The sequence below is a fragment of the Lytechinus pictus genome, chromosome 7, assembly GCF_037042905.1.
Source record: "Lytechinus pictus isolate F3 Inbred chromosome 7, Lp3.0, whole genome shotgun sequence".
In the NCBI taxonomy this organism is placed as follows: Eukaryota; Metazoa; Echinodermata; class Echinoidea; order Temnopleuroida; family Toxopneustidae; genus Lytechinus; species Lytechinus pictus.
In genome coordinates, this window is record NC_087251.1 from 23379984 (window position 1) to 23407288 (window position 27305).

Consider the following 27305-nt stretch of genomic DNA (forward strand, 5'->3'; position numbering starts at 1 on the left):
ACAAAAAGTAAGAAAATCATATTCTCTCTCTCTCTCTCTAACCCACACTTGCACCACACAAACTCAGTTAAACATTTGCTTGTCATACTTAAAATTTACAATTTGCAACTGATCTTAAGACAGGAAATAATAGTTCTGTATGTTTACAAAATAATAAACATCCTTGCTTTATTCAATTCCACAATCCTGAGGCCTTTACAATTTATGTACATATTCCAACAAAATAAATGTGAACTTTTTTCCTGATATTTATCTTTAAGCAATAAATTAATAAGTGAATTTCAGCTGTCTAAAGTGATATGGCAAGACATGCATAAATAATCTGAGCTTAACCTGACACCATTTCTATTGCAAAGAAACAACTTTTTAACAAGATATAATATATCAAAATATTAAAAACATTTATCAGTCACAGCTAAGTACCTGGACAATTATTGCAAAAAATTTTTTTCACATACTAAATCTAAATGCAAGTAACTATAAACATAAACTCACTAATATCATTAATCAAGTTTAGTTCACTATTTATACTACATTTCACTTAATGGATGCAAGCCTGCTTTTTGCCACCTTCTATTGATCATTTTCTTTCTTTCTTTCTTTAATTTCCTTTTCAAACCTTCAGGTTAAATTCAAACAAGAGTTTAAGTCTTTCAGACATTCATTATCCTCATAAGGTACTCTCATTTCATGAGTAACATGTATACAAATCATTTCACTTTTCTCAATGCACAATGGTCCCTGTCTATATTCCTCTGAAGAATCACAGGGGCCGCGGAACGGTTTTCAAAGTGGGGGGGCTGAGCCAAAAGTGGGGGGGGGGCTGACCATGCTAAAAATCACAATCATATGGTCATTTTTAAGTTTTTGTACACGGTTTTGGAAAAAAGTGGGGGGGGCTGAAGCCCCCCAGCCCCCCCGGTTCCGCGGCCCCTGAATCAATGTGTTATAATATGACTTTGGTTGATAATTATGTGAGGTCAAGAATCATCATAAATTTTTAAGCGTGAGGTTAAGTCTTATGCTTGGTTCAATGTTCAGTTTTCATGGGGCTAACTATCACTCATGCAATTCTCATATATAATCTTGAATCTTGACTTTTGCCCATGGAATAATTTGTATGCAATCACCATATATACATCGCACACTGCATGGGAGTGTGCCATCAATCTTAGTTGATACCCCCCCTGTAGATGGGAATACGCACCTATATCATCCTTTCCAGGTCCTGTATGAATCATATTTTTATTTATTTCTCAAGTAATTCCTTTTTTCTATTCCCTGGGTGTTTCATCAATCTTGAAATACATTTTCAGTGATCTCTACAGGTATAAAATGTATGGAATTGAGGCAATTCATAAGTCTTTTTTTCAGAGCAAGAAGGTAATAGATAAATTAATTGGCCATTACTTCTTGCCGATAAATACAGTACATGTATAACTAAACATGATTATTTTGGAATATGAATCTATTCCTAAACCCGACTTTAACCTTGACTTGTATTTCAAAATTCAAATACTTGATTATTGTAATTTTTTTAGAGAACCATGCATACCTGAGTTGGATATATTTCCCCATGTTGACATGTTTTCATCATCTTTTGTTTCGTTCTGTGTATATACATTGCATCTACTTGTGTGTAAACCAGTGAAAAGAGAATTTCCTTTATGGACAATAAAGTTATTCAATTCAATTCAAATATTTAAAATAGAAGTTTTCATCAGAATGTTATGAAAGACATTTCCAGCAAGAAGTAGCATCTCCTTGATAAGAGGATCCTTGTTTTTACATCATTTGACAAGCCGTACATGTATATTTCTATATCCTTTCTACATGAAAGAATGCATAAGGTTACTAAATCATTCAAAATGTTATGTTCACATTTGAAATTAGTATGCAAATGAAAGGCCTCACCACAGACAATGAAAAATCTTCAATGAATTTGAAAGACATTAGTACTAATAAAGGACTTCACCTATGAGTCGAGAAGGTCACAAAACACAAAAAGATGGTGTGGATATGATTCTTTATGGAATTACAATTTAACTAGACATCATAAAGAAAGTTATCATTGAATCACATAAAGCTACAATGCTGATGGTTTTCACATGTCATGTAAGGATTCATGTTCAACATCGTTTCAAAAGAATAATGAAATACTTCAAATTCCAGCTGTTTGTCATCATTGTCTCTCTCATATGCATACTGCGACTGTTGTACTTATAACTGCTTTGAGAAATCGAATAAAATTTACAAAAAGGCTATACTTTCTTAAGTCTTCATTCCATTTTGACATTTTCAGTGTTCTGCACATTAGTTTACTTTTGTTGTAAGGTTGAGCCAAGCTTCCATACTGAATTCTCCATAATAGAGGCAGCTGTGTCCAGGTGACCTTAGCATTAGTTGAATAATCTTCTCTTCATAATATCTGCCTATTCAAATTTATTGGGATCACAGAAATCTCTTTGACTCAGGCAAAATTCGATTTTTGGGAAGATTCATGCAAACTCAACTGCATTTCTTACGCTTGTGACATGTATGGCTATGGCACATATCTGCAAAACATGTTCAATGATTTCTGAATTGAACAGAAGCTTAAATAACGATCTACTCATTGTCATTTGCTTTTATTGTTTCAAGAAAACAGTTATCATCATTATCTGCTATAATCTTCAAAGGGCTCTGCAGGCTACCTCAAAGATGAAATTAGACTTGGACGCACGTTATGAGGAGTTAAAGTTAAAAGTATATTTCGAGATTTGTTTATCTTCATGTCTCTGGTACAACCCATAAAGTTTTATTATTTCTTCTCGGTCAAAGATTGTAAACAACATAAAAATAATGTCCCCTTCAATCAAAATGACACAACATTTTAACAAAATGGTTTTCAGCAAATAACTTAGAAAGTTTCTCCTATACTTCTGAGTAAACATGAAATTATCTGTCATGTCATGCATGATGGGATCACTTCAAATGCAAAACATTTTTCAAAGCTCACAGGAAATCATTTATTGCATATCAAGAAATAACTTTGGTACAGGTGTATTTCTTGTTTTTTATTTAAATGGGTAACTAAAAAACGTTAAAATTACCTCTTAAGATTATAATGATAGCATTTTTTTCCTAGCAAATTGTCTACTTTACAATAGTCTGAATGTTAGCGATCCAAAGTTTGGGAAAGCTGAACATAGGGAATTTCCCTCTAATTTAAGTTCATTGATCCATGCAATACATGATCAATGTCTGGATCTGTGTGACTAGATCTGGCGATGAAACCAAAAATATCACAGCACTTGAACATTCACCAAATAAAAGTTTGACTGACAACATACAACCCACGTGACTTAAAAAAGTACCAATTCTGAATTTTATATGTGCTCATTCATGCATGACCCAACTGATAAATTTTATTTTTACAGAGAAGTTAGGTAAAAGGGGAATAAAAATTGTGACCAAACATGCTCAAAAACCTTTAAGATAAAAAGTTATGCCACTTTTATTTGGGGAGATCCTTTGATATCAGTTTAGTATGTATCTGTAGCCCCTTTGGTGGGACCAAAAGTAGGCTAATTAATCTCCATCAATACATGTGTTTAATCTGAAATGATATCAAGTCAACCCTGTATATTCATACCTGACGTGAGATACTTCAGCTTCCAAACTTGTGGTGGTGAAGGTGTAACCTGCATGGAGAATAAGAAAATTTCTTTTAAGAAATATCAGCAAAGTGCATGTAATTATTTTCTCAGTCAGGATATCAATATTTGAGCCTTAACATCCTGTAAAATCAAATTTTGTTGTTGAAATCTTCGATTGAAAGACATTTTTAGCACAGAAAATCGATTTTCTTCATACTTTTGACAAATGATATTTACTGACTTTACCAGAATGAATATATGTTCTACTTTTCAATTATATTATTTTTCTATTACATATGATTTCTAATTAACTTCTGATTTTTGCTTTGCATGCTCCAGTTAGCTTTCATCCTTGCATTTTAAAGAATTAATCCCTGATTTAACTGGAGAGTATGCTCAGGTATTATTCAGACAAACTGGTATGGAAATATTGGCTATGCTATTGGATTTTGATACTATGGCAGCCTGTATTGCTTCATTCCGCAAGAGTTTGACTGCTTTTTCCAGTTGGTTTCCACCCTCTTTAGAGTATAACGGACAGTTACCCCATACAAATTACTATACTTAAAGAAAATATATTAAAGCCTAATGGTCTTTATCTGTGTTTGTTGGCCTCATGGCAAGAGATACAAAAATAGATAAAAGAGGATTTTGATTAGATGTATATCTCCCAATAACTACCATGGGATAGAAATAGAAACATTAACACTGAATGAAGAAGATGGGCCCGGTTTCCCATCAGTCTGATCTCTAGTCGGTTTATCTTCTTTGATGTACCATTGATTAGTTTCTATCTCCTGGCCAGATGGATGATACCAATCTAGATGTTAATCTAGATTGGTATCATACTCTGGGATCTCATTTTGGCACACACCATATGAATTCAAGCAAGGGCTTTTTAGATCGGCTTAGAAGGAATGAAGGCTTTTTTTTACATCTTTCCTCCATAAAACTAACTCTTCCATTGGCAAGGCAACTATTTACTACAAAAACAGTGTAGCCTTGATGAGTATGAATGAAATACTTCAATCTATCATTCAAGGTTGTCGTTTTCTCACACTTTGTGCCAATCTGAGAACACAAAGTGTTTCTTTTATGAGAAGTAGCTAGCCTTCAGGGTCAGGATATGCCGTTCTGCACCTTACTTTCTGTAAGGAAGGCGGCAAGCACACAGGGATTGCTATGAATGTAAAGTGTATTGAGAAAGACAAGATCCTTATCTTTCAAACTGATGCGCCATTTTCAGGCAGCGTGCGCGAGTCTAGGCACCGATTGTCAACAAAAGTGGGTCAAATGACAATAATGAGGGGGGAGAAGAGAAAAAGAAATGACACAAGAAATATGAGATCAAAACCAAAGAATGAATATACGTGGTATCATCAGGTCGGATGGAGTAGTCCACAAACGCATATACATCTGCGGTAGGACATGCATGGCTGCTCATCCCAGCCATTGTCATGCAAATGATAGGTTAATAAAAGTGAGAAGAGCGAAGAGGTATAAGGGGGGTAGCTTTGAGGGGCGTTGGGGTGTGGAGGGTGGTAGTCAGGTTCAATGACAGGTGGGTTTAAAGGATCAGTTCTACTACATTAATCAATGACAAACTATCAGACATGGAGCCAGGGGGGATAACAAACCCACAGCTCTGTATCATCAGCCGAATTAAATCATTTCCTCAAGCATCAAACCTCAAATTCATTGCAAAAATAACCATTTGCTGAATAACAAAAAATGAAAGGAAATCACTTTTTCTGCAAATAGTATTATTTGGAAACCATAACAGTTATATACAAATAAAATGCTGATCATTTAGAAGCAGTTTTTCTGACAATTCGGAGTAAAGCTGAAGTTCAAATATAAAATGGTATCACAATGGCCTTGGATTTAAGGCATGACAGAATAATGAGTATCTATTTGAAAATTGTTGAAGAATTGATTTTGGAACTATAAAAAGAATAAATTAAATGAATGGATATCTGGTATTTCATTTGAACAAAACAACATAACTTTCACATTATGACAGAAAAAAAATTGACAATCAAATCTATAAATAATAAATTGCAAAAGTGCTTCCAAATAATATAATTTTTATTATACATTTTATTAGGGTTTAACCTTCTTCATACACCAATATCAAATTCTCCTTTAATTTCATTCACTTTGTTTTTAAATATAAGAAACAACAAAAAATCATTTTCAAAATACATTTAATCATTAATAAAATAAATACCCATTATACTCATGAAGCCTGAAGTATCATGACCATTACATCATTGCACTAAACCTTTACCACAAATTAAAAAAAAAATGTTTCTAAATGCATTTTACTTGTATTTATAATCAGAATATGTTTTAATTGACTCGACAGTTTTGTGATGTACATGCCGATTTTTGTCACAGACACACGTTCTACGTCCCAGGTCATGGAAACATCTGAGAGCCCTTCCCCCCTTCCCCAGTCAAAGAAATGCTCAAAATAAAGAGTTAATCACAAGAAGAAAGGAAGATAGGTTGAGGCCAGGGTTAATATTGGGTAATTAAAATGGTTGTAGGTAGCAAAAACATGGGTAATGATCACTCCTGGAAATGGAGGGGGGGGGGAGGGGAGAGAATCTTGTAATCCTGAGCTGAAACTTCAAGAAAATACATAAAGTGTAGTTGATCTGTTGCCTTTGAAGTATGTGCTATTTGGGTGCTATACAATAATTCATAAATGCAGCCATTTAAATAAAGTACATGAGATTTGGAACATTAGTAAAATTAAGTTTGATTTACAGATAAAATAGAGATGTCCTGACAGCCATTTACTATAATCAAGTAAATACAAAACAAGAAAAGAAAGAGCAAGAGAGTTAGAAATGAATATCATGAGATATAACATGTATGGTTCGCACTAAATTAAAGAATTCTTGCTAACTATAGACTTCAAAATGACTGATTGCAAGAAATTCTTTATCAATTCTGAATATGCTTTAGTATTCAGTATACACCAAGATGATTAATAATGCTTCATTACTATTCAATACCTTTGATGGAATATAACACCGATGGACATATATCACTCTATCTTCTCATAGTGACCTTCAATAGAGGTCATTCATCTACAGTCGAGTGTGAAAATATCTGACCATTCAGAAATCAAACTTATTCTGGACACTGACTGACGCTGGTGCCATGGCATGCCTAAAGGTCGTCTTTCTTTGTTTTCATTCAAAGTATTGGAAGGTCTATTCTTTAAAGGTGATATAGAGGTCATTGGGGTGAGAGGGCAATCAAAGTTGGATTTTGGTGGTCAGTGGTGTGAAAGAACCCCAGCAAATTAACATTGGAGGTCGCTGGAGCTCAATAGAAAAGAACTACTCAACATAATAATGTGGTTTGGAGATAATGGTCTAAAAGGACCCAATCATTGTCATTGAGGTGTGCAGATAAATGGTACACGAAAGAACAGTTGATATTCTGCTTTGGATATGAATGGTGAAAAAGAAATGTGACAGTCTGTCAGTCAACATTGGATTTTGTAGCTATATGGTGTAAATGAGCCCCAACAACGAACATATACGTATGTAGATTGACAATATGTAGCTGGGGCTATTTTCAAATTGCTTTGAAAGCAATTGCTTGTTTTTGGTGGGAGTTGTAAAAGACCCCCCCCCAAAAAAAAAAAATAATAATAAAATAAACAAATAAAAATAAAAAAAATGAAAAAGAAAATAAATGGATTAATAAATAAATAAAATTAAATAGATAGATAAATAAATAAATTATGATAATATCAATAATGATGATGAAAGTAATAATAACAATGATAATTATCAATTAAAAATAAAAGGATTTCAAGATAAAATAGTGGTGAATATTGGAGTACAAAGTTAAATGGTGTACCCCTATCAATATTGGCATTTAGAGCTCAGCTCAAGGAAGGGACAAAGCCCCCTATAATCAACAATAGGGTTTGGAGACAAAAAGAGGAAAATTTTGCAACAATGAGCATTGGAAATTGAGCTAACTTTAATGAAAGAATACCAAGAATCAAAATTCAATTTGGAGCTAAATGGTGTGAAAGACCCCTGTAATTATCAATGTGGTTTGGAGATAAATGGTGTAAAAGGAATGAAACAATGAACATTGTGCGGTTTTGAGGTAAATGGTGTGAAAGGACCCCATGAATGAACTGAAAGACTTCAACAATTAATATATGAATTTGGAGTGGTGTTACAGTACCAAAACAGGTAACATTAAAATATTGACCTTATGAAAAAACACCAAAATGATGAGAATTAGAGTTTAAAGAGAATTTATGTAAAGTTAATGATGTCCAATAATTAACATTGGAACATGGAGATAAATGGCATGAAAAGATCCCTAAAATCTCCATCAAGGTTAATAGGAAAGATGGTGTGAATGTCCATATGTCAAGGATTTGAAGCTAAGTAGTGTGAAATGATCACAAAGAATATTCACACTAATACACATATAGAACAGCTGTGTTCAGAACAGCCACATCTAGTCTACTTTTGAAAGGTCTACTTCTACTGTCATGAAAATATTGTAAAAATGTCATTAATAAGTTTGTTCATTGATTTCTTGTTGATATAACACGAGATAATGAAACCGAAATGGATCTTAAAATGGGGATAAAAAACATAATATTTCTACATTTTCAATGTTTCCGATAACAATTGCACACATTTTGACAATTTAAAGCAATAACAAACATCTTTTCTTTTAGCTTACTAATATTTCTTAACCGTAGCTAGACCAGATTATTTGTGTACATCATCAAGCTTAAGATCTCGGCCATGGACGGTGCGATCACATAAAATATTAGCATGTACGTTGCCTAGGACATACTCTACACCATGATTTATTTAATTTTTCTACAAATTATGTGATTTCATAGACTATGTTAATTTATGAAATCAGAATGCTCTGATCAAGAAGTGGAGTGTTGTGGTCTAGTGAATTAGAATACGGACTTTTATACAGAGGTTCATGGGTTTGAATCCCAGCCATGGGGTAATCTCCTTCAGCAAGAAATTGATCCAAATTGTGCTGCACTCAACCCACATGAGGTAAATGGGTACATGGCAGTAATTAATTCCTTAAAGTAATTGTGTACTGTTGACAGCTTGCCAAGCAAAGGTCAGGGTAATAATATAACATAAAATAAATATGTTAAGAAATCATTTATGCTTTTGGAGCACTGTAGTCATGGAATACAAGACCTTGGCTTTTCCTTATTTATTTCAATTCCCTCAAATGCTATACTTTAATAGAGAACACTACACATACAAAATGAGCATTAAATAAATAATAGGGAAATATGGAAATCTGATAAATACAATATTTTGAGATGAATATCAATATTAACATCTTAGATCACTCCCTCAGATAATGATAGAAAATGTAAATAATAATGAATACTTTAATAAATAATAAGAGAACATGAATTAATTCATAAAAGAATGGTTGAATTGTAAGTTTATATTCATGGGGTTTCGCTCTTGCTATATTCAGTGAATATAAACCCATGGGCTGCACTCACACTCTGTCATCACTTTGCATGGGTAACACTTGTACCCGGCACTACCTACATGCCAAGTAGCATCGAAATAGGACTATGGAAAGGGGTCAAAGTTCAACTTTGTTCTTATGAGCCAATCAGAAGAAATATGCAAATGAGGTCATTAATATGGACATATTCTGTTATCACTTTGCATGGGTAACACTTGTACCCGCCACTACGTACATGCAAAGAGTTTGCTTGCTTGGTCAGATTAACCTTTTTGAGGTACAATGGTTGACGGGAGACATTCATCCATCCCTCCAAGCGAAAATTAAATGTGCCATCCAGCATACTGGGCGGCCCAACATTACCATTAAAAACTTTGTAAAAAAAAACCAAAAGAAACCTGTAATTCATGACAATTTGTCCTGGATTAACGTCTCCAAAAATATATACTTGTTTATGCTGCAATATTTTTTTTGTTTTTAAGAGACACCACATGAAAATATTATCTATCATTGTATTTGCTTTAGAAACAATTGTGTTGATATGCCTGAATACCAAAATCCTTTGATTAAATAGATATTGTATACCAAAATCCTTTGATTAAAAAGATATTGTATACCAAAATCCTTTGATTAAAAGATATTGTATACCAAAATCCTTTGATTAAAAATATATTGTATACCAAAATCCTTTGATTAAAAAGATATTTTATACAAACAGGGATTGCACCTAATGGTTTCAAACCTTGCTCTAACAATTTTTTCTGAAATAATGATAACTTTTTTATGTTTAAACAGTTGTTTTCATACTGATTCTCCCTTCATGGTAAAGATTACACATTTTTGTTAAGTTTGATCAAAACAGTACCTTTTTGCGGTTTGCATGCTTTATCTTCTTAAAGTCGAGAATGGGCATGAGTGCTGGACGACCATGGGCACATTGAAAAGGCAAGTCACATGATGAGAGCTGACCAATCAGAGTCTTGCATTCAGCAAGATCAAGGGTGTCCCCAAATTTGATAGCACCTGTCATGAGATAAGACCAATAAGACAAATAAATTTAAGTAAAATAATAGGGCAGAGCATTTAATTAAAGGCTTGGTCCCACTGCACATACTGATGCAGACAGGATGTAAAACGGAAAAGAATTTTGCCATCCATTGGAATACGTTATGTATCCGTTGAGTACTCTTTGCATATGTGTTTCATACGCTCTATATCCATCGAGCATCCGTCCACTGTGATTTCATTGTTTGCCCTTTTTAGCATAGTCCGGAGCGGATGAAAACGGATGGAGCCACCCCAAAATTTTGCTTTTCCACTGTATCCATTATGAATACGTTTTGTGTCCGTTGGCCAGTGCAACCAGGCCTTACGATGGAGAGTGCGCTTCATAATTTCTATGTATCACTATTTACTACTATTATTATCAAGAGACAATAATTACCAGAATTAAAGAAAATACAGTGGTTGGTCTTGACTTTTCTATCAAAGACAAATTAGGTTAGTAGATGTGCTTAAAGGACGAGTCCACCCAAACAGAAAGTTGATTTCAATAAAAGGAGAAAATTCCAACAAGCATAACACTGAAAATTTAATCAAAATCAGATGAAAAATAAGAAAGTTATATTTTAAAGTTTTACCTAATTTCGCAAAACAGTTATATGCACATCCTGGTCGATATGCAAATGAGGGGACAGATGACATCACCAACTCACTGTTTTGTATTTCATTACATGAAATATGAAATATCTTAATTTGTCTTCATTGTCATGTGAAAGAAAGGTTTATTCCTCCCTGAATTTGTGGAATTACCATTGTTTAAAACATTTTGTTTAGTCAAGTTGGTCATTATCATCAAATCTGTAAAAATTGAAATATTGTACAATTCAATGATAAAAAAAAAAGATATAGTGAGTGGTGGACATCATCCACTCTCTTATTTTCATATCACTGAGTTGTGCATATAACTGTTTTGTGAAAAATAAAAGAAAATCTAAAATGGCACAACTATCTTATTCTAAATCCAATTTTGATGAAGTTTTCAGGGTTATGCTTGTTGGATTTTTCTCTATTGATTCAAGTCAACATTTTTACTGGGGTAGACTCGACCTTTATAAAGATACATATTTTTCTTTATATATTTTTAAAATTCTGATTTTGTTAGAGCAATGTCTTAAATTACGATTTTCAGCCTCCATTTTTCTTTTTTTTTTTTTTTGGGGGGGGGGCGGGCATACTTTCAATTGATACATCATTTACATATTTTTAACATTCATGATATTAGACCAAGTGATATCTAATACCATTTTATTTTTTAGCTCTTTGGTATGACTGTAACTTTGAAGTCGATGATAGAAATAAAATACTGTTAAACCTGTCTTAGTGGCCACCCATCTGTAGTAAAAACCTGTCTTTAGTGGCCTACAAAATTACCTCTAATTTGAAAGGAATATGAGTGTTAAAAGAACATGTCTATAAAGGTCACCTGTCTACAGAGGTCACTATTTCTGTTTCCATTGAGAGGCATTAATAGACGGGTGTGACTGTATACAATAACATATTCACCATGGCAAGCTTGAGAGTTAAGAATCCTTGTGATGGTCTTAGGTAAGGATGAAACGGCTCCAGATTGATGCTGTAGCGAGTCCAATACTTCCTTGATCAACGTCTGGATGAACGCCAAGTAACAGAAAGGAGATTTTCAAAGGTAAATAAACAATCAAACATGTTTACATTGGACTTGAAAATTTCAAATGTCTATTTCCTGTTATATTTTCTTGATTATCATATTGCAAATATATGCATTACATGACATTGATAAGTTATTATATGTATGTTTGTATATTGGATCATCAAATGAAAGAAGATGCAATAATGTAATAAGATGGGGGGAAAAATCACAAAAAAACATCACAAAATGAAGTCATCTGATGTTCTGTACATGTACATGTAGAATACATTCATCTATTTTAAACCATTTCATTTCCATCCTTTACTTTGAAAGATTTAAGAAGAGATTACCACATGTATGTACGATCTGAGCTAACTCATAATACTTTTAGTTCTACTTAAATGGACATAAACAACAATCTGAGTACTTGATACTAAAAAATTTCATGTAAATTTGAATTACATGTACATATACTTTCCATATTATACTGATTTCTACCCCCTCCCCCCCCCCAAAAAAAAAAAATGAATGAAATGTGTTGGCAAGGGTTTGAGATTAAGTTTTCAGGTTTATCCCTAGGACAGAAATTTAACGGCTGTTAAGGAAATCAATCATACAGTAAGATATCACGTTCATACATTGGATCAGATTTTCACTTTTCAAAAAATATTTTCTATTGAGAAATTCATCTTAAATACTAGTTGTGGTAATGATCTCAAGTGAATTTGAACAGAATCCAAGAAAATTACAACTGATGTGTTTGTATGTATAAATGGCAGATGATTCTGGTAGATAGGCAGGTGAAGTGTCTTTTTTGAAGCAATAGTAATTAACTGACTATATGTGCTTATCTATGTTGACAATTGTCAGTATGACAATTTTTCAGCATAGATTTCATGATTTCAAAGAGTAAGGTTAAAGTAAATGTACTTAAACCTAGATCTATAATATAGTGAATATTAAACTTCATTTTGAAGGCTTTCATATGAATCATTGCATGCTGCAACTACATTACTTAAGTGTTAAATATAAATCACACGTTACACCTTTTTCAAATCTAACAAGGAGTCAAAGAGACAGTTACAATGGATCAGAAGTACAGGACTTTCAGATTATTGTATTTCAGCTATAAACCATTTTCAGGTCACAGAATGAGATACCTCTTCAATCTAGAATGTTTACCAATCCCTTTAAAGCAATTTAATGCATAAGTATTGCCCTACGCCATCATTCTCACCTCTGCCACACTGGTAGCTATGGTTTGGCGACCTCTTTTGAGCTCATTTGCTTCTTTTTCTACCACACAAGCTGGTAGCCGAGTAACCAAGGCACTATCTTCAGACAATTGGTATGCTATACCAATCCTCTTCATCTTCTGAGGATAAGCCTCCAGAAGTCTTAATTCAGATGAAGATAGACTGATAGGAAGAGCTGGAGTGACATCAGAAGTACGGATACATCTTGTTTGGTCAGCGTTGCTATCATCAGGATTATCACAATGGCTTGTATATGCATCTATAAAGTAATTGATATCAAGAATATCAAGGATGTAGTTTAAACAATGAAATCCAATTTTAATATTCGGGATGTTGGTTATCTAATTAAGGTCTAAATGAATATCTGGTACAAGAATTTTCAAGTGTATTCCAACAAGGATCCGGTAATATTCAATATAAAAATGTAATGAATGCGATGGACGTATCTAAGAATCATTTGATATTCAATTCAATCGTCCTCTTATTACATATGAAAAGTTCTAGTCTGTATACTTCTTGAATTAATGAATATGATTGCTAAGTACTAAGGAAATGTCAAAATCATTTTCTTTTCACTGAACTGTTACCTTGCAGTGAATTCATTACGTTTCTCTGCACATCATTGACCACTATCAAAGAACATTTCCAAAGTAAGTTTTTTTTTAATAAACAAGTGGAACGCCTCTGGCAGTCTCGCCTGCATTACCCAATGCGATATAGCAGCAGCGCTTCCTTTGAAAATAGCTAATGAATATTATTCACAGAAGAAAACACTAATATGATAATAAAATATTACGTCCATTGAAACAAAATGACCATGATCATGTGACCTAAGGATTGTGCAAAACTATCATTCATACTTGATTACCCTTATGTCGATGTTTCATGAGCAAGTACCATAAACTTCCTAAGTTATGAAGCCAATTCAACACATACTCCCACCACGGCCAGAGTTCATTGACCTTTAAATGACCTTTGATCTTGGCCATGTGACCTGAAACTCACACATGATATTCAGGGATACATGGTTGCTTTATGTCCAAGTTTCATGAACTAGATCCATAAAATTTCAAAGTTATGATGACAATTCCTCAAATAACCCTACCATGGCCAAAGTTTGTTGACCCTAAGTGACCTTTGACCTTGGTCATGTGACCTGAAACTCGCACATGATATTCAGGGATACATGGTTGCTCTTATGTCCAAGTTTCATGAACTAGATCCATAAACTTTTAAAGTTATGATGACAATTCCTCAAATAACCCTAACATGGGCAAAGATTGTTGACCGTAAGTGACCTTTGACCTTAATCATGTAACCTGAAACTCAGGCAGGATCTTCAGTGATACACTATTACGTTTTGTCTACGTTTTATGAACTAGGTCCATATACTTTCGAAGTTATGACAACATTTCAAAAACTTAACCTTGGTTAAGATTTCAATATTGATTCCCCCAACATGGTCTAAGTTCATTGACCCTAAATGACCTTTGACTTTAGTCATGTGACCCGAAACTCAGGCAGGATGTTCAGTAATACTTGATTAACCTTATGTCCAAGTTTCATGAACTAGGTCCATATACTTTTTAAGTTATGATGACATTTCAAAAACTTAACCTTGGTTAAGATTTCAATGTTGACGATGCCGCCTCCGCTGCCGTCAGAAAAGCGGCGCCTATAGTCTCGACAATAAAATTGTTCTCATACTTGCTTATTATCCATAAAGCGGTCAAGCAACAAAAAATCCATAAACCTACCAATGTTAGAACAGGCTTTTAATGAAGACAGGGCTGTGTCTCACAAAGAGATACAATCGATTGAAATCAATCTGAAGTTGCAATTGATCAAAATTTGTGGAGTTAAGAGATACCTCAATATCAATTTGAGTTTGATTTGAATCTATCACAGCTCTTTGTGAGACAGGGCTCTAATCATATGCATACCTTGAGTGAGCATTTCCAGCCTGATGCGTTCATGTGCAGCATGTTGATCAACAAGAATAAGAAGATTAGGCTCTCCTGCGGGGTTCTTCTCATAATCACTGTTAACCAGGCAGGCTATGAACTTTTTATCTACCTGACCGAGGACCTGATTTATTCATGCATGAACAGGAAGAATAAAAAATAGAAACAATCAATGGGAAAAAATTACAAAAAGAAGATTTTTTTAATACTAACAAATAGAATTAAAATATAACATGACTTGCCATATGTACATTGACATACATATGCTGACAAAAACATCCAGTGTAAAAACCCCTTTAAATGGATATTTATTATAGAGGAGAATAGTTCTTAGCCCCCATGTATTTTCCCAGATGGAAGAGGTCGACTACTGCAAGGCTGATCGTAACTTTTCTCATCCATGTTCTAAAAATATAAAAATATTTTTAAATCATGATCCTGTTACATACAACTTAGAATCAATATTAACTTCATCATCACTGGTAACTTAATGTACCACCTCTGATCAACAGCCAATTAAAATTGTCTCAATGTCTCCTTGGAGTGGCCACTGAGGGTTAAGTTACATTCAATAGTTATTGTCATGTAACAGGGTCCAGATATTCACCTTCATGCTTGCAAACATGCCTTTGGTGAACTGACATGGATTGAGTGAGGCGAGAACCTTAGCCTGGAACTTTACATCAATGTTGGGAAATCCCTCACTCACAGAAGTCAGAAATCCGTATCCTGTGCCTTCTTGATTGTATTTTGAGAATTGTGGACCTTCATTGCAGCTATCTCCTGTATCAGTTAATAATAAGTATTGTATACATACTTTTATTGAACAAAATGCGCAAATAATGAAAGCAAATTTGAGACAATCTTAAGTACATTATTGTATGCATGATAATCATAAAGTGATGGAAAAGAGAGGTCAGACATAAAATAGTCAATTTTTTTAATGGCATTCCCCAACTGGTATGGAAATGTTCAACAATGAACAGAGACACAACTGTGGGAAACATTAAAGTACCTTGCATTTGACTATAAGCTTAATACCCTTCACAAGAAATGAAAATGCACAATTTTGCTAACACAGACAAGCGCAAACATTTAATCACATGCAAATTCAAACTTTCACAGTATCCAAATTTATTTTTCTAATTATATTTAGGGTGAAAATGAAACTTATTTACCAGAAATCTGACTTCTCTTGCCCCACTTGACAATGGACAACTCATCATCTTCTTCTTGGCTTTCTTCCATGGCAGCATCAACGGTTGCCAAGGTAGCAGGTGTGACTGGAGGATCATGGGAATGGGATGATGACTCTTTCTTATCACGCAAGTTATTCACAAAAGGGGCTGCACTGTGAGGAAGATGAGGATGGGCTAATGTATCATCTGTACAATGAGAGTTTAAAAAATGAAAACAGTGGCTTGAGATGGTATGAATGGCAACATTGAGCTGGCTTTAATAGAGGTAGCCTATTAACTTTCACTTTTAACAGTACTACTATCCACTTTGTTTCCATCCATGTTCTTTCCATCCAGCATCTTCCCATCTCGCAGACAACGTTCCCGAGTATACTCCATCAGAGACAAATGTCCAAAAACAAACTTATAATTTGAACCTACATGTATCACTGCAAATACAAACTTGCTTCTTCCTCTTTTTATTTCTCCTTTAGTACATAGGGACCCACATGTAATACTTGTACATTATTATTATCATATATGTATGTCTCACACAGTCAGTTTATAACAGTAAAACAGCACAGCAGATATTCAATTCTTGTATGCATTTGATATTAACCACTCCTTGCATTTCCTACCATAACCAAAGCTTCACTGTCCATTATACTGATGGAGTACAATGTAGAATACTCATTTTATACAATTCCACTACTCAACTACTGGTATAAAGCATTATTTGTATAGATCCATGCTCCCATGAAGAGTATACCATTCTAGTTTTATTCTTTTTAGTTGTAAGTTGAACTCTTTAACCTTCCATAGTTTACTGATGTTGAGCATGAGAGGGGGGAAAATACTCAAATTACTCACTTTTAGTCACCATGGTAAACTGATGATCTACATTGATCTGCCTTGAATCCTGGTTCAACACTAGATCATCTGGCTTGTCAGAAGAGCAGTTCCCATTGAAGCGATTAATAAAGATCTTCCTACCCCTGGAAGCATCATAGACACTGTACCACTCTCTGCTCTCTATCACAAATTTACCATCTGGGTCATTTCTCCCTGATGAATCTTTGGTATCCATGTCCTCCCGTTGAGTGGTATAAGAAGACTCACACATTCTTATTTCTGATTCAGTAGCTGGGTTACCTTCACTGGAAACCTGTATTTCAGGTACCTCTACTGCACTAGGTACATTTTCATCAGCTCCTTTGCATATTTTGATAGAATGGATGTCTTCAAGGCAAGAATGTTGTATGGGAGCTAGGTCAATATTGATACCAAATTGGTCTCTTCCCCCATGCACATTGGTTGATTTTGATGATAATGGTGCCTCTTTTGGAATTGAATTTTCTCGGGCATCATTTTTGGTAGCAGTACTGTCATCTCTATTTTCTGGCGCTACTACGACAGTATCAAGACAAAATGTTCTTTCTTCGTCATGGTGAGGTATATGAAATAAAGATATTGAGTCATCTGGATCACTTGCATCCAACAGACCAGAATCTTCATCCATATAGGTACCAGGATCAGTGGTCATCTCTGCATTATTTTCCTTTAATTCATTGTCGTTATGGTCTGTCTGGAAGATTTTGATAGCACTTTGTCCACTGTCTGCCATTGTGTCAAACTCATTCATTTCTGTGATATCCCTTGCATTGATTCCTGTGGTATCTTCTTCCATCCAATGGGTTGTGTTATTACCTAATGTTCCCTTTTCATTAACAATTTCACAAAGATCAAGTGCACCATCAGCAATCTCAACAGTAAATGGTTCAGTTTCAAGTACAGTGCAAGGCCTCTCCTGAACTGGAAGTGGAACCTGACAATCATCACTTGCTGCTCTAACACCCTCGCTCGTTGATTGTTCAAGTTCTTCATTGCTAATTTGAGTGCAATCATCTGTTGGACTAGAGCTTTGCAAAGTTTCTCTGTCAAAGACCTCACATGCACTCACCATGAATGAGGTAGATGTCAAGAACTTCACTGGCACCTCAGCAGATGCTGATGATTGCAATCCACTGGTCAGCTTCTGCCACTTGGAACTGACTGGGGAATCAGGAGGATCTGCTACTCTCTTCAAAGTAGGTGTTGATTCTAAAGTAGAGTTTCTTGGAATATATGAGGTATTGACAACAATGCTCTTTCTTTCACAGTGTTCTCTACTAGAGCTTTCAATACAGTCATCTCTGGCTGCAACATCCACGAGTTGCCCTTCTGAGTCTTGAACATACGATTCCATTCGTTCTCTTAAATTACATCCACTGCTCTGCTTCCATGCCTTGGAACTAATTGGAGAATCAGGAGGATCTGCTATCTTCCTACTGTTTGTTAGTTCCATAGTAGAGTGTCTGGGAAGATCTGACATATTACTATCACTTCTTTGTCTTTCCCAGTGTTCTCTGTTGGTGTTCTTTGTACAGCCACCTTTGGGTGCATCATGTATGTTTTGCTCTTCTGAGTCATGTGGCTTCATATGTTCACTTGGATTACATTTTTTATTCTCTATAATGACAAGACAAGCATTCTCTTTTTCATTAACCTTCAGCCCAGGTGCATTGTTATCATCAGCCATATGAGTTTTTGCTTGATTACCAAGTTTGCTCTTCTCATCAGCAATTGCTTGTTGATTGCTTAGACATGCTTCCTTCATTGAGCTGCCACTTTCTGAACTAAAAGTAAAAGCATTGGTGTGACCGTTTGATTGACTGGGCCCACTAGATGATGATAGCCTTTGAAGCATATCCACCTGTTCCTGCCTGTCCTTACATTTGATATTCAAACTCTCCAATGTGCTTCGAAATCCTGGACTACGGTACCATCTCAATGCAATTGTTTTGTGCTCATTGGCTGAAGCAGATTGCAGATGCTTATTAACTTTCTGTTCTGATTTCTGAGATGAATCATCCTTTGCAGCCTTAGTCATTTTTTTCTTTTTTACTGATCTTCGAAACATTGAAAGTGTATTTCTTGCTTTGACAGCAATCCTAGTTCGAGGAGAAACAAGATCAACAACTTCTTGTCCTGAGTCAGTGTCATCTCTTCTCATTGACAAACAGCGAGCATCACAACACTGATGTACTCCCGACTTAGGTGTTCCAATTTCCACTTCACTGCTAGTTAAAGTCTCCTCACTCGATCCTACATCTAGTTCTGATGATGGTGGTGTCCAATGAGCTGCACTGATGGCTGCACTTCCTTCCCTATTACAAGACAAGTTTGAAGTCAGAGACTTCATATTTTGAGAACTATCATCTTTCTTATCATCAGGTGTTTTTGGCATGGGTCTATTAACCAAAGTCTCCTCAGAGAGCTGACAATGTGGATCTGCATTAGGATCTGAATGGTCACTTGCATATGCTGTAAGAACCTCCTCCATATGTTTATTTGTGTCCACATGTTTATTTGTGTCACATGCATCTGGTTGCGGGATTTCAGTTTCTCTGATCTTATTGACATCTCCAAATGCATCTGGTATCCTGTCAGAATTATTTGTCGTATGAGAGTCAGCTTTATCCTCCTCTACTCTCTCTATGTTACAGGGATTCAGGTTATTCAACATGGTGCTGACATCTGGCTGGACAATTTGTCTTCTAACACATGTTGACTGAACAGCATTTTTACAATCAGTTGTACTGATGACACTGGCACACACTTCGGTTTCATTTGGTATGATAAGATTACTACGTCCTGCTTCACTTCCTGTCTGTGCAACATTAAATTTCATTGTAAGATTCTCCCTCTCAAGAAAAGATGTAACAAGCTCATGCACACAGGTTACGACTCCTTCCCAGTCCCTAAACTCAACTAAGGTCTTGGCTGGATCAAACGTGATGTCATATTCATTACGACAGCAAGTGATGTTCAAAACAAAGATGCCATACTCCATTTGATTTCCCCCAGGACTAGGTTGGCATGTGGCAGACATGCTGTATCCTTGCGACATGTTTTGATTTTTTCCTTTACTCTTAGTAACAAGTGAGTTACTGAGAAGCTCATTCACAAGTTTGTGAATTTTTGTCTTCAGAATCAATCTTCCATTCACATAAACAAATTGCAGGGACTTGTTCCGATGACTTGTTGATCCAATAAACCCTGAAATGTTGAAGACTGCGTGAATGTGATTCACCTCTTTCAAGCCACCTACCACATCTTTACCAAAGAGATACCCAAACGTTTGAACAACTGATGACGAGTGGTGCGTTTGTATTGATTTTACTCCTGTGCTGTCATTTCGAAGAGTAAGCGAAATCTGTGGGTGAATCAAAGATATTGCCTGTAGTTGCTTGCAGATTTGTTCATACACCAAGGGACTGGACAGCATCTTCCGCCTTACTGGTAAATTATAGAAAACATTTCGGGCTGTGACTGTTGTCCCTCCACTTAGCCTAACCTTTGAAGCCTTTGTGACACCTTGATCCTTTCCATGATGAAAGAGTTTACTGTAGGTAAGTTCAGACCCTCTGGCTCGTGAAGTGATCTCCAACACTGAAGAAATTTCCTTTATACTTGCAAGAGCTTCTCCTCTGTATCCATAATGGGATATATCTTCAAGGTCTTTTGTGTTATGGCATTTGCTTGTAGCATATCTCTCACCCACACAGAGCATATCATCTTTAGTCATCCCCCTTCCATTGTCTACGACCTGAATTTGACAGTCAGGTAGATGCACACGAACAGCGATGCAAGAAGCTTCAGCGTCAATACTATTCACAACCAATTCCTCTACACATTGGACAACTGATGGTGTGGCAACGCCAGATCTTAGTTGATTTTGTACATCTTGAGACAGGAACTGGATTGAAGCAATTTGATCAAGAGACATCATGAAAATTCTGTAACAAATTAAAAATGAAAAAAAAAAAACAAAAAAAAAAACAATAAAACCAAAAGAAAAAATAGACCAAATAAGACATTTGGCAACAAACCGACATCAGAGACATCTACAAAATGTTTAATTCCATCCAATTCAAAAATGGTTTATTAAAAACATATTTCACAGCCAAAGGCTTAATAAAACATTTGTAAGGTAAGGGGTCCTAAAGCTACACACCACTTATTGAACATTCAATTTCAATGGCAAAATGTGGATTCTGTGTATGGGACTGTGACTGCAGTGTGACAAATTATTCCTATTCAAAACTCCACAAAGGCTATGCAATAATTTGCAAAAATCATATATAGAACCATCAAATTATTGCAGCTTTGGAATTCTATTCTCTTAATTATCATATATCACATTTTCTTGCAAGAAAATAATAGATATTAAAAATTTGTACACAGGAAATGCAGTTTAACAACATTTCTCTGAATGGAAAATTGTGTATGTAGAAATACATGTAGGACCCCTTCCAAACCCATGGGCCAATTCAAGAGGTGAATTCAAAATAAAAGACAGCAGAATTTTCATTTTACATGTTTTAGTGAGTTTTTCACCATTTTCTTCTTGATTGATGATCTTTAGAATATTTACAAAAACTTTCAGATATAAAATCTATCCAAATATTCTTTATCCTTTATCACAAAGGATCATGGGATCAAAAAGGGGGCAAGACAAGATCTCCGCTATTGTCCAGATGCGCACATGCGAATGCTAGCAGCCAAGAATTTTTTGTACAGTATTGAAATACAATAGTTGCACAAATTTTCCCTTTTATTTTAACAAATAATAAAATTTGAAACTTGATTATATTATAAAGAATTATTATTGCAATAATGATTATTTATAGGTTTTAAATTTATTATTTGTTAAAGAATAATTTTTATCTATAAATTGTTCTTCAAAACGGCATTTTGTAACATCGCTTATCGAAGCTACGTCATAACGAAGCAGTTCAAGTGTCAAGCCTATTGTATGTGCGGTGTTTACAAATGGATCGAGGGATCTACACGAGAATGTTCTGGTAAGAAACCTCTCATTTTTCACATTTTTACTAAGTGTTTTTTTGCACCTTCATACGCATTTATAATTATAGGCACATGAAGGTGTATAGATAAATAAAATCAGACAAATTTACGTGATTTCTATCTTCAAAGATGAGATGGATTTCCTAGGGAAATCCATATTTGTTGACAAGTCTCGCTTACGTACCTATGGCAAGGGTTTCAAGGCTTCTTGATGAATAAGTATATGTCAAAATATTTAAAAATATCATCACAAAGTCCTCAAGGCTAAGTGCCACGCCCACTCTAGGCGACACCCCAATACTTACCCGTGCTAATAAACTGGGACTCCACTTACGCGCGTTTGGGCCTCCCTAGCTTAGAACTAAGCACTAATATCACCTTAAAAACTAAATCTACAAGGTATGTATAATCTATTTACAAATTTAATAATGTTTAATCGGTACTCACCGGTTCTTTTGTTGCATTTTCAGACCATTTCTCACAATTCTTCGTAAATATTTGCGGCAAATTTTGTCGCCATAGACAGCTTAGCGTCCATCTTTATTGATAAATGGAGCGCCCTTTACGATAGTTGTTAATGCCGCGGAGAAATCGTTAGGCATTTTGGCCTGTGTTCAAGGCGTTCTTTCTGTTTTATTTTTTATATTGAAGATTGTGCATTTGTTGAATAGCGCCGTCTACGTCAGGTATGAGATCGAGTGTATAAATACACTCTTCCAAAATAATTATGATTCCGACCTGGCGCTGTTTAACTTCAATCTCTTTCACCTAAATTAGCGATGAATGCTAGCATTATAAAATATATATTATTAACGTCTGACGAAAAGAATAACCAACCGATCAGCTGACGAGAACGCGAATCACGTGATCTTCATATCAGCTTCGATCGCGAGTCAGAAGAGAAGAGCAGCTGCCCAGAAAATCAGGAAAAAGCCGTGAAAATGTAAGTTCCCCTTCATTTCTTTCATTTTTTGTTGTTGCTAACGATGCATTTACACTATAAAATTATAATTTAAATAAGAGAAAGGAATTATAGCTTGTACTTGTGATATAATGTTTAAATATCATGTTCTCAGAGATTTCTAACCAAAAATACTACTGATGTCGCCTATGAGGTCCATACATGTAATGTTGGACCTCATTGGTACTAGGAGTGGCCACGCCCACACGTGAAATATTTGCTGAGCTTTTTGTCTCAAATTTAAGAGATTCCACTCTTTATGGTTACCATATCATAATGATAAGTGTCAAATTTATACTAGTAAAAACATATTTGATAATTGTGAAATTTATATCTGAAGACGGGTTTCCTTTTACTAGTGGGACGCCCTGTAATGTTAGATCTAACGTTAGTCCTTAACAATTTAAATTTTACCAACACTATTTTCAGTACGTGGGGGACGGGGGCCTAACTAAATAAGATTAAGAAAAGACGCACACTGCACTGGACGCACCTGAACGTGGTCTTGATCTAGATCTTACATTGAACACTCGATAACTCCATTTTCATCTTCATAATTGATAAAATTACACGAAACGGACAAAACATCACATTTAAAACAGCGAAACAAAATGAAGCAACCCATCTCACTCACCTCGGCTTTCTTTCCAAACTTTGAAATTCGCGAATTTTCTGCTCTGCGCTGTAGAGGGCGCAAGGTAAAAAAAAGGGGGGCAGAAAAGAGTTGAGGTGCCGTGGCCAAGTGGTCTAAGGCGCCTGGCTATACATGGAAAGTCCGGGGTTCGATCCCCGGCCGCGGCACCTGTGCCCGTGAGCAAGGCATATAACCTACAATGCTCTTTTATCCTGCTTTCAAATAAATGGAAATGCTATATGCATTATTGGAAACTAGATGTGCACTTGTAAAAAAAAAAAAAAAAAAAAAAAAAGAGTGCATTTGACATTGTGTATGAAAAAAACACCAGATCGTTGAGAAAGCTTTATGAAATGAAATTAATTAATTAGTATTAAACGTCTCTTTTCATATTGTACCTGAAATGGAAAGTGAGTGTTTTGAGCTCGTAAGCCTACTAAATAGATGTTATGCTTTTCCTGGTTCTTGTCTGCAATTTTGTGATTTTGAAGAAAAAAAAACTTGATTGTGAAATTGTGAAAAATGAGTGGTCTTATATTCTCCATATTCTCCATATTATGCAAAGAGAATTCTACTCAACGGAAGACAAAAAAGTGTACTTGGAATCTTGACCAGTTTTCTATAGAATAGGAGTAAAAATAGTTAAAATGAACTCGGAACACCTCAATGTAGGCAGATTATTCTGGGTTGCAGAATGTATCTGTCAATGTGTTTGAAACAGACTCTTAGATGGGCTAGATAAAATGGGTACACTATTTCGAGCAAAAGGCCCTAGCTGATCAGGCAGCAACATCATTTTAAATTGGCAAACAAATCCACATTTTGCATTTATTCATTTCTGAGAATATATATATATAATTATATATATAATTATTATTACAATTATTATACATATAAGCCTGTCTATTTTATGGCAAGGGTGTCTTTTCTAAATTTCAAATATCATCATCCTGGTGAAATTACCTTATTTGTGTTTTTTAATGTTTGTCAATTTTTTTTCCAAGTTTCATGAATGTGCTTCCCTGAAATTCCATCTTGCATTCGAACCAACGAACGTAGAGGGCAGCAACACACAAGCGTGTTGCTCTAAGGCATAGAGATATATACTAATAACGCTAGAGGGCGTACTTCGTCAAATCGCTGTGATTACGCGGAGACCGGCCGCCATTACTCGATAGGTATTCGTAGCCTGCCATGCGCGTACAGTACCTATGGGGCATGTACAGTGATAGCACAGAAACGGAACAAAATGATGACATATGAGCGCGAAAGCAAATGGAAAAGTTAAATAGTTTTGAATATAATTAATTAAAGTTTAAATCAACAAAAAATCTAACAAAACGAGAACAAAAATATGCCTATATAGGAATATCAATAGCGAATATACAGGCCAATGATACATCCCCAATTGTTTTTGCTTTGGTCATATTAAACATTTTGATAGGTCGCTACATTTATTTTTATGACTTTTATTTTCTAATGATTTGGAAGGGATGAATATTAAAAATAACATGTGTAGGCCTATGCATAACCATGATGCTGATAATTTATTTCTTCATTTTTTTAAAAATAATTGTTATATTTTTTCCATATACTAGACAGACACATAGACATCATAATAGGGCATAGCCCCTTTTCCCCATGGGTTTAAACGTCGATGTAACCGTCATCACAATAACTCGTGAGTCATAAAAATGACTTTTTATTGATATTTGAAAATGATTTACGCATTGGTCCAATTAATTGATGAATCTATAAGTAATATGATTTAGATTTCCAATATTGGCAACCATCCGATCATTTATGTGCAAATCAATGTAGAAAGTTTGTTGACAGCAAAATTTGCATATCAAAAACGCGCGTTGTACAATTTTGTAATGTACAGGTCTGGAGGCCTAATGGGGGAAATTATGTTTACAGTATTGCCTTGCAAATAACATGATAGTAGTAGTAGTAGTATTTATTTCCGTATTAAAAGCACAATTATATACAATAAAATACGGTGGATAGCCCACATTCAGCGTGACTGGCACTAATAAACAAATTGCAATGCGTGTCGCAACATAAAAGAGTTTCACTTTGATTTTCTGGAAAATCTAGCCTTGATCCCCCCCCCCCCCGGCTGAAGTAATATACTGATCGGCTGACTCTGTTAACATATCGCTGGTGTTTATGATCCTTTGATTGGACCCCGGGGGGGCCACTTACATTGACGAGTGGATACCATGCGCGACCAAAAAAACACGTAAAAAGGATGTCTTTTTCACGATAGGGCACGTTACGTACGTAACGTGATAAGGGTGTCAAAAACGCAATAATAATGAAAAAAGGGTATCTATTTCGCTAGGACAATTACGTGTTTAGGGTCGAATTTGCGGGGATGATAAAACAAAATTAAAATGTTTTATAAAGGATGTCCTTTTTGCCCCAACACTTCGTGTTTAGAGTCCGATTTGCGCGAGGTGTAGAAGGTGGGGTCGTACTAAACCAAATAAGGTAAAGCCGACGACCGAAGGACCCGTAACAATAAAACATTCCTGTACTTGTTTAGGGGTTCATTTCAGGGAATATTTGCCATGATCTCGTTTTGTTTCCAATACTTGTTAAGGGTAGGGATTCACACGCCAATACTTGTTAAGGGGTGCATTTTCAGATTATGGAAATTACGTGTTTAGGGTGCTTTTTGAGACCCCATGGTCGCGCATGGTATCCACTCGTGAATGGAAGTGGCCCCCCCGGGGATTGGACAAATTATGTGAACAAATCAAGGATCGAATAATAAGGAGAGCTAGGAAGAAGGAGGAGAGGAGAAGAAACAGGGCGGGAGTGGGATATAATTTTAATTTGTACTATACTACAAGGAATATTATTACTTAAAATAAAAAAGTTTTGCAAAATTGTGAGTAGGCCTACAAAAATCAAACATTAAGCAATGATAGGCCTATTGTAAAACTGACAAATACTTGGAATAAGATATCACAATTATTGCCGGCTGTTGAGTGATCAAAATGATACCTGTCAGGGAGGGGCCCAGTCGAGCCCCCTGTACTTTGTATTATGTTTGAATGAAAATGAAAAAAAAATTGAAGTGAAGTGAAACGAATAGAGTTGAAATGAATCAAAATTACAAAATTATATCCATCATTGGTCATGAGAACAGTCATGTGGACGAAGGAATGTGCCAAAGGATGATGTATCAAAGATAGGGAAGTCCAGAGAAGATGGGCTAATTCTGTCTTTTGAAATGATTGTCAAAATTTACTTTTAATGTATGTTTGATTTTTTTCTACTTATTTATGTCATATTATCAATATTGTTATTTTATTATTATCTAGGCATGTGGCAGGTAAATACACTGTATAGAGAATTTCATCCCGAGAATCCAGATAAAAAAAGACAAATTAATAGCATAATCCCCATGTAATCACAATAATAATTTATTGAGATGCAATTTGTCATTCATATTTTCAATTGTAATTAGGTTTGATTTTTTTTCTTCAAGATAAAAGCCGGAGACAGCATCCCCTTCCACAGCGTTACAACGTACGGTCTATGGGTACATCCAGGTACTTTTGC

General features: G+C 35.2%; 1 protein-coding gene across 1 annotated transcript; it reads right to left on the bottom strand.

The window, feature by feature from the left end:
* Nucleotides 1–614: 614 nt before the first annotated feature.
* LOC129264735 (DNA mismatch repair protein Mlh3-like) lies at nt 615–23770 on the bottom strand. The gene is made up of 9 exons (XM_054902672.2): nt 23730–23770; nt 17095–21062; nt 16225–16431; nt 15654–15829; nt 15026–15170; nt 13064–13341; nt 11721–11823; nt 10021–10178; nt 615–3683 (listed from the first exon to the last, which is right to left on the bottom strand). Exons 2-9 carry the CDS (start codon nt 21053–21055, stop codon nt 3615–3617), a joined length of 5097 nt encoding a protein of 1698 aa, XP_054758647.2. The 5' UTR covers nt 21056–21062; nt 23730–23770; the 3' UTR covers nt 615–3614.
* Between the last annotated feature and the right edge of the window lie 3535 nt (nt 23771–27305).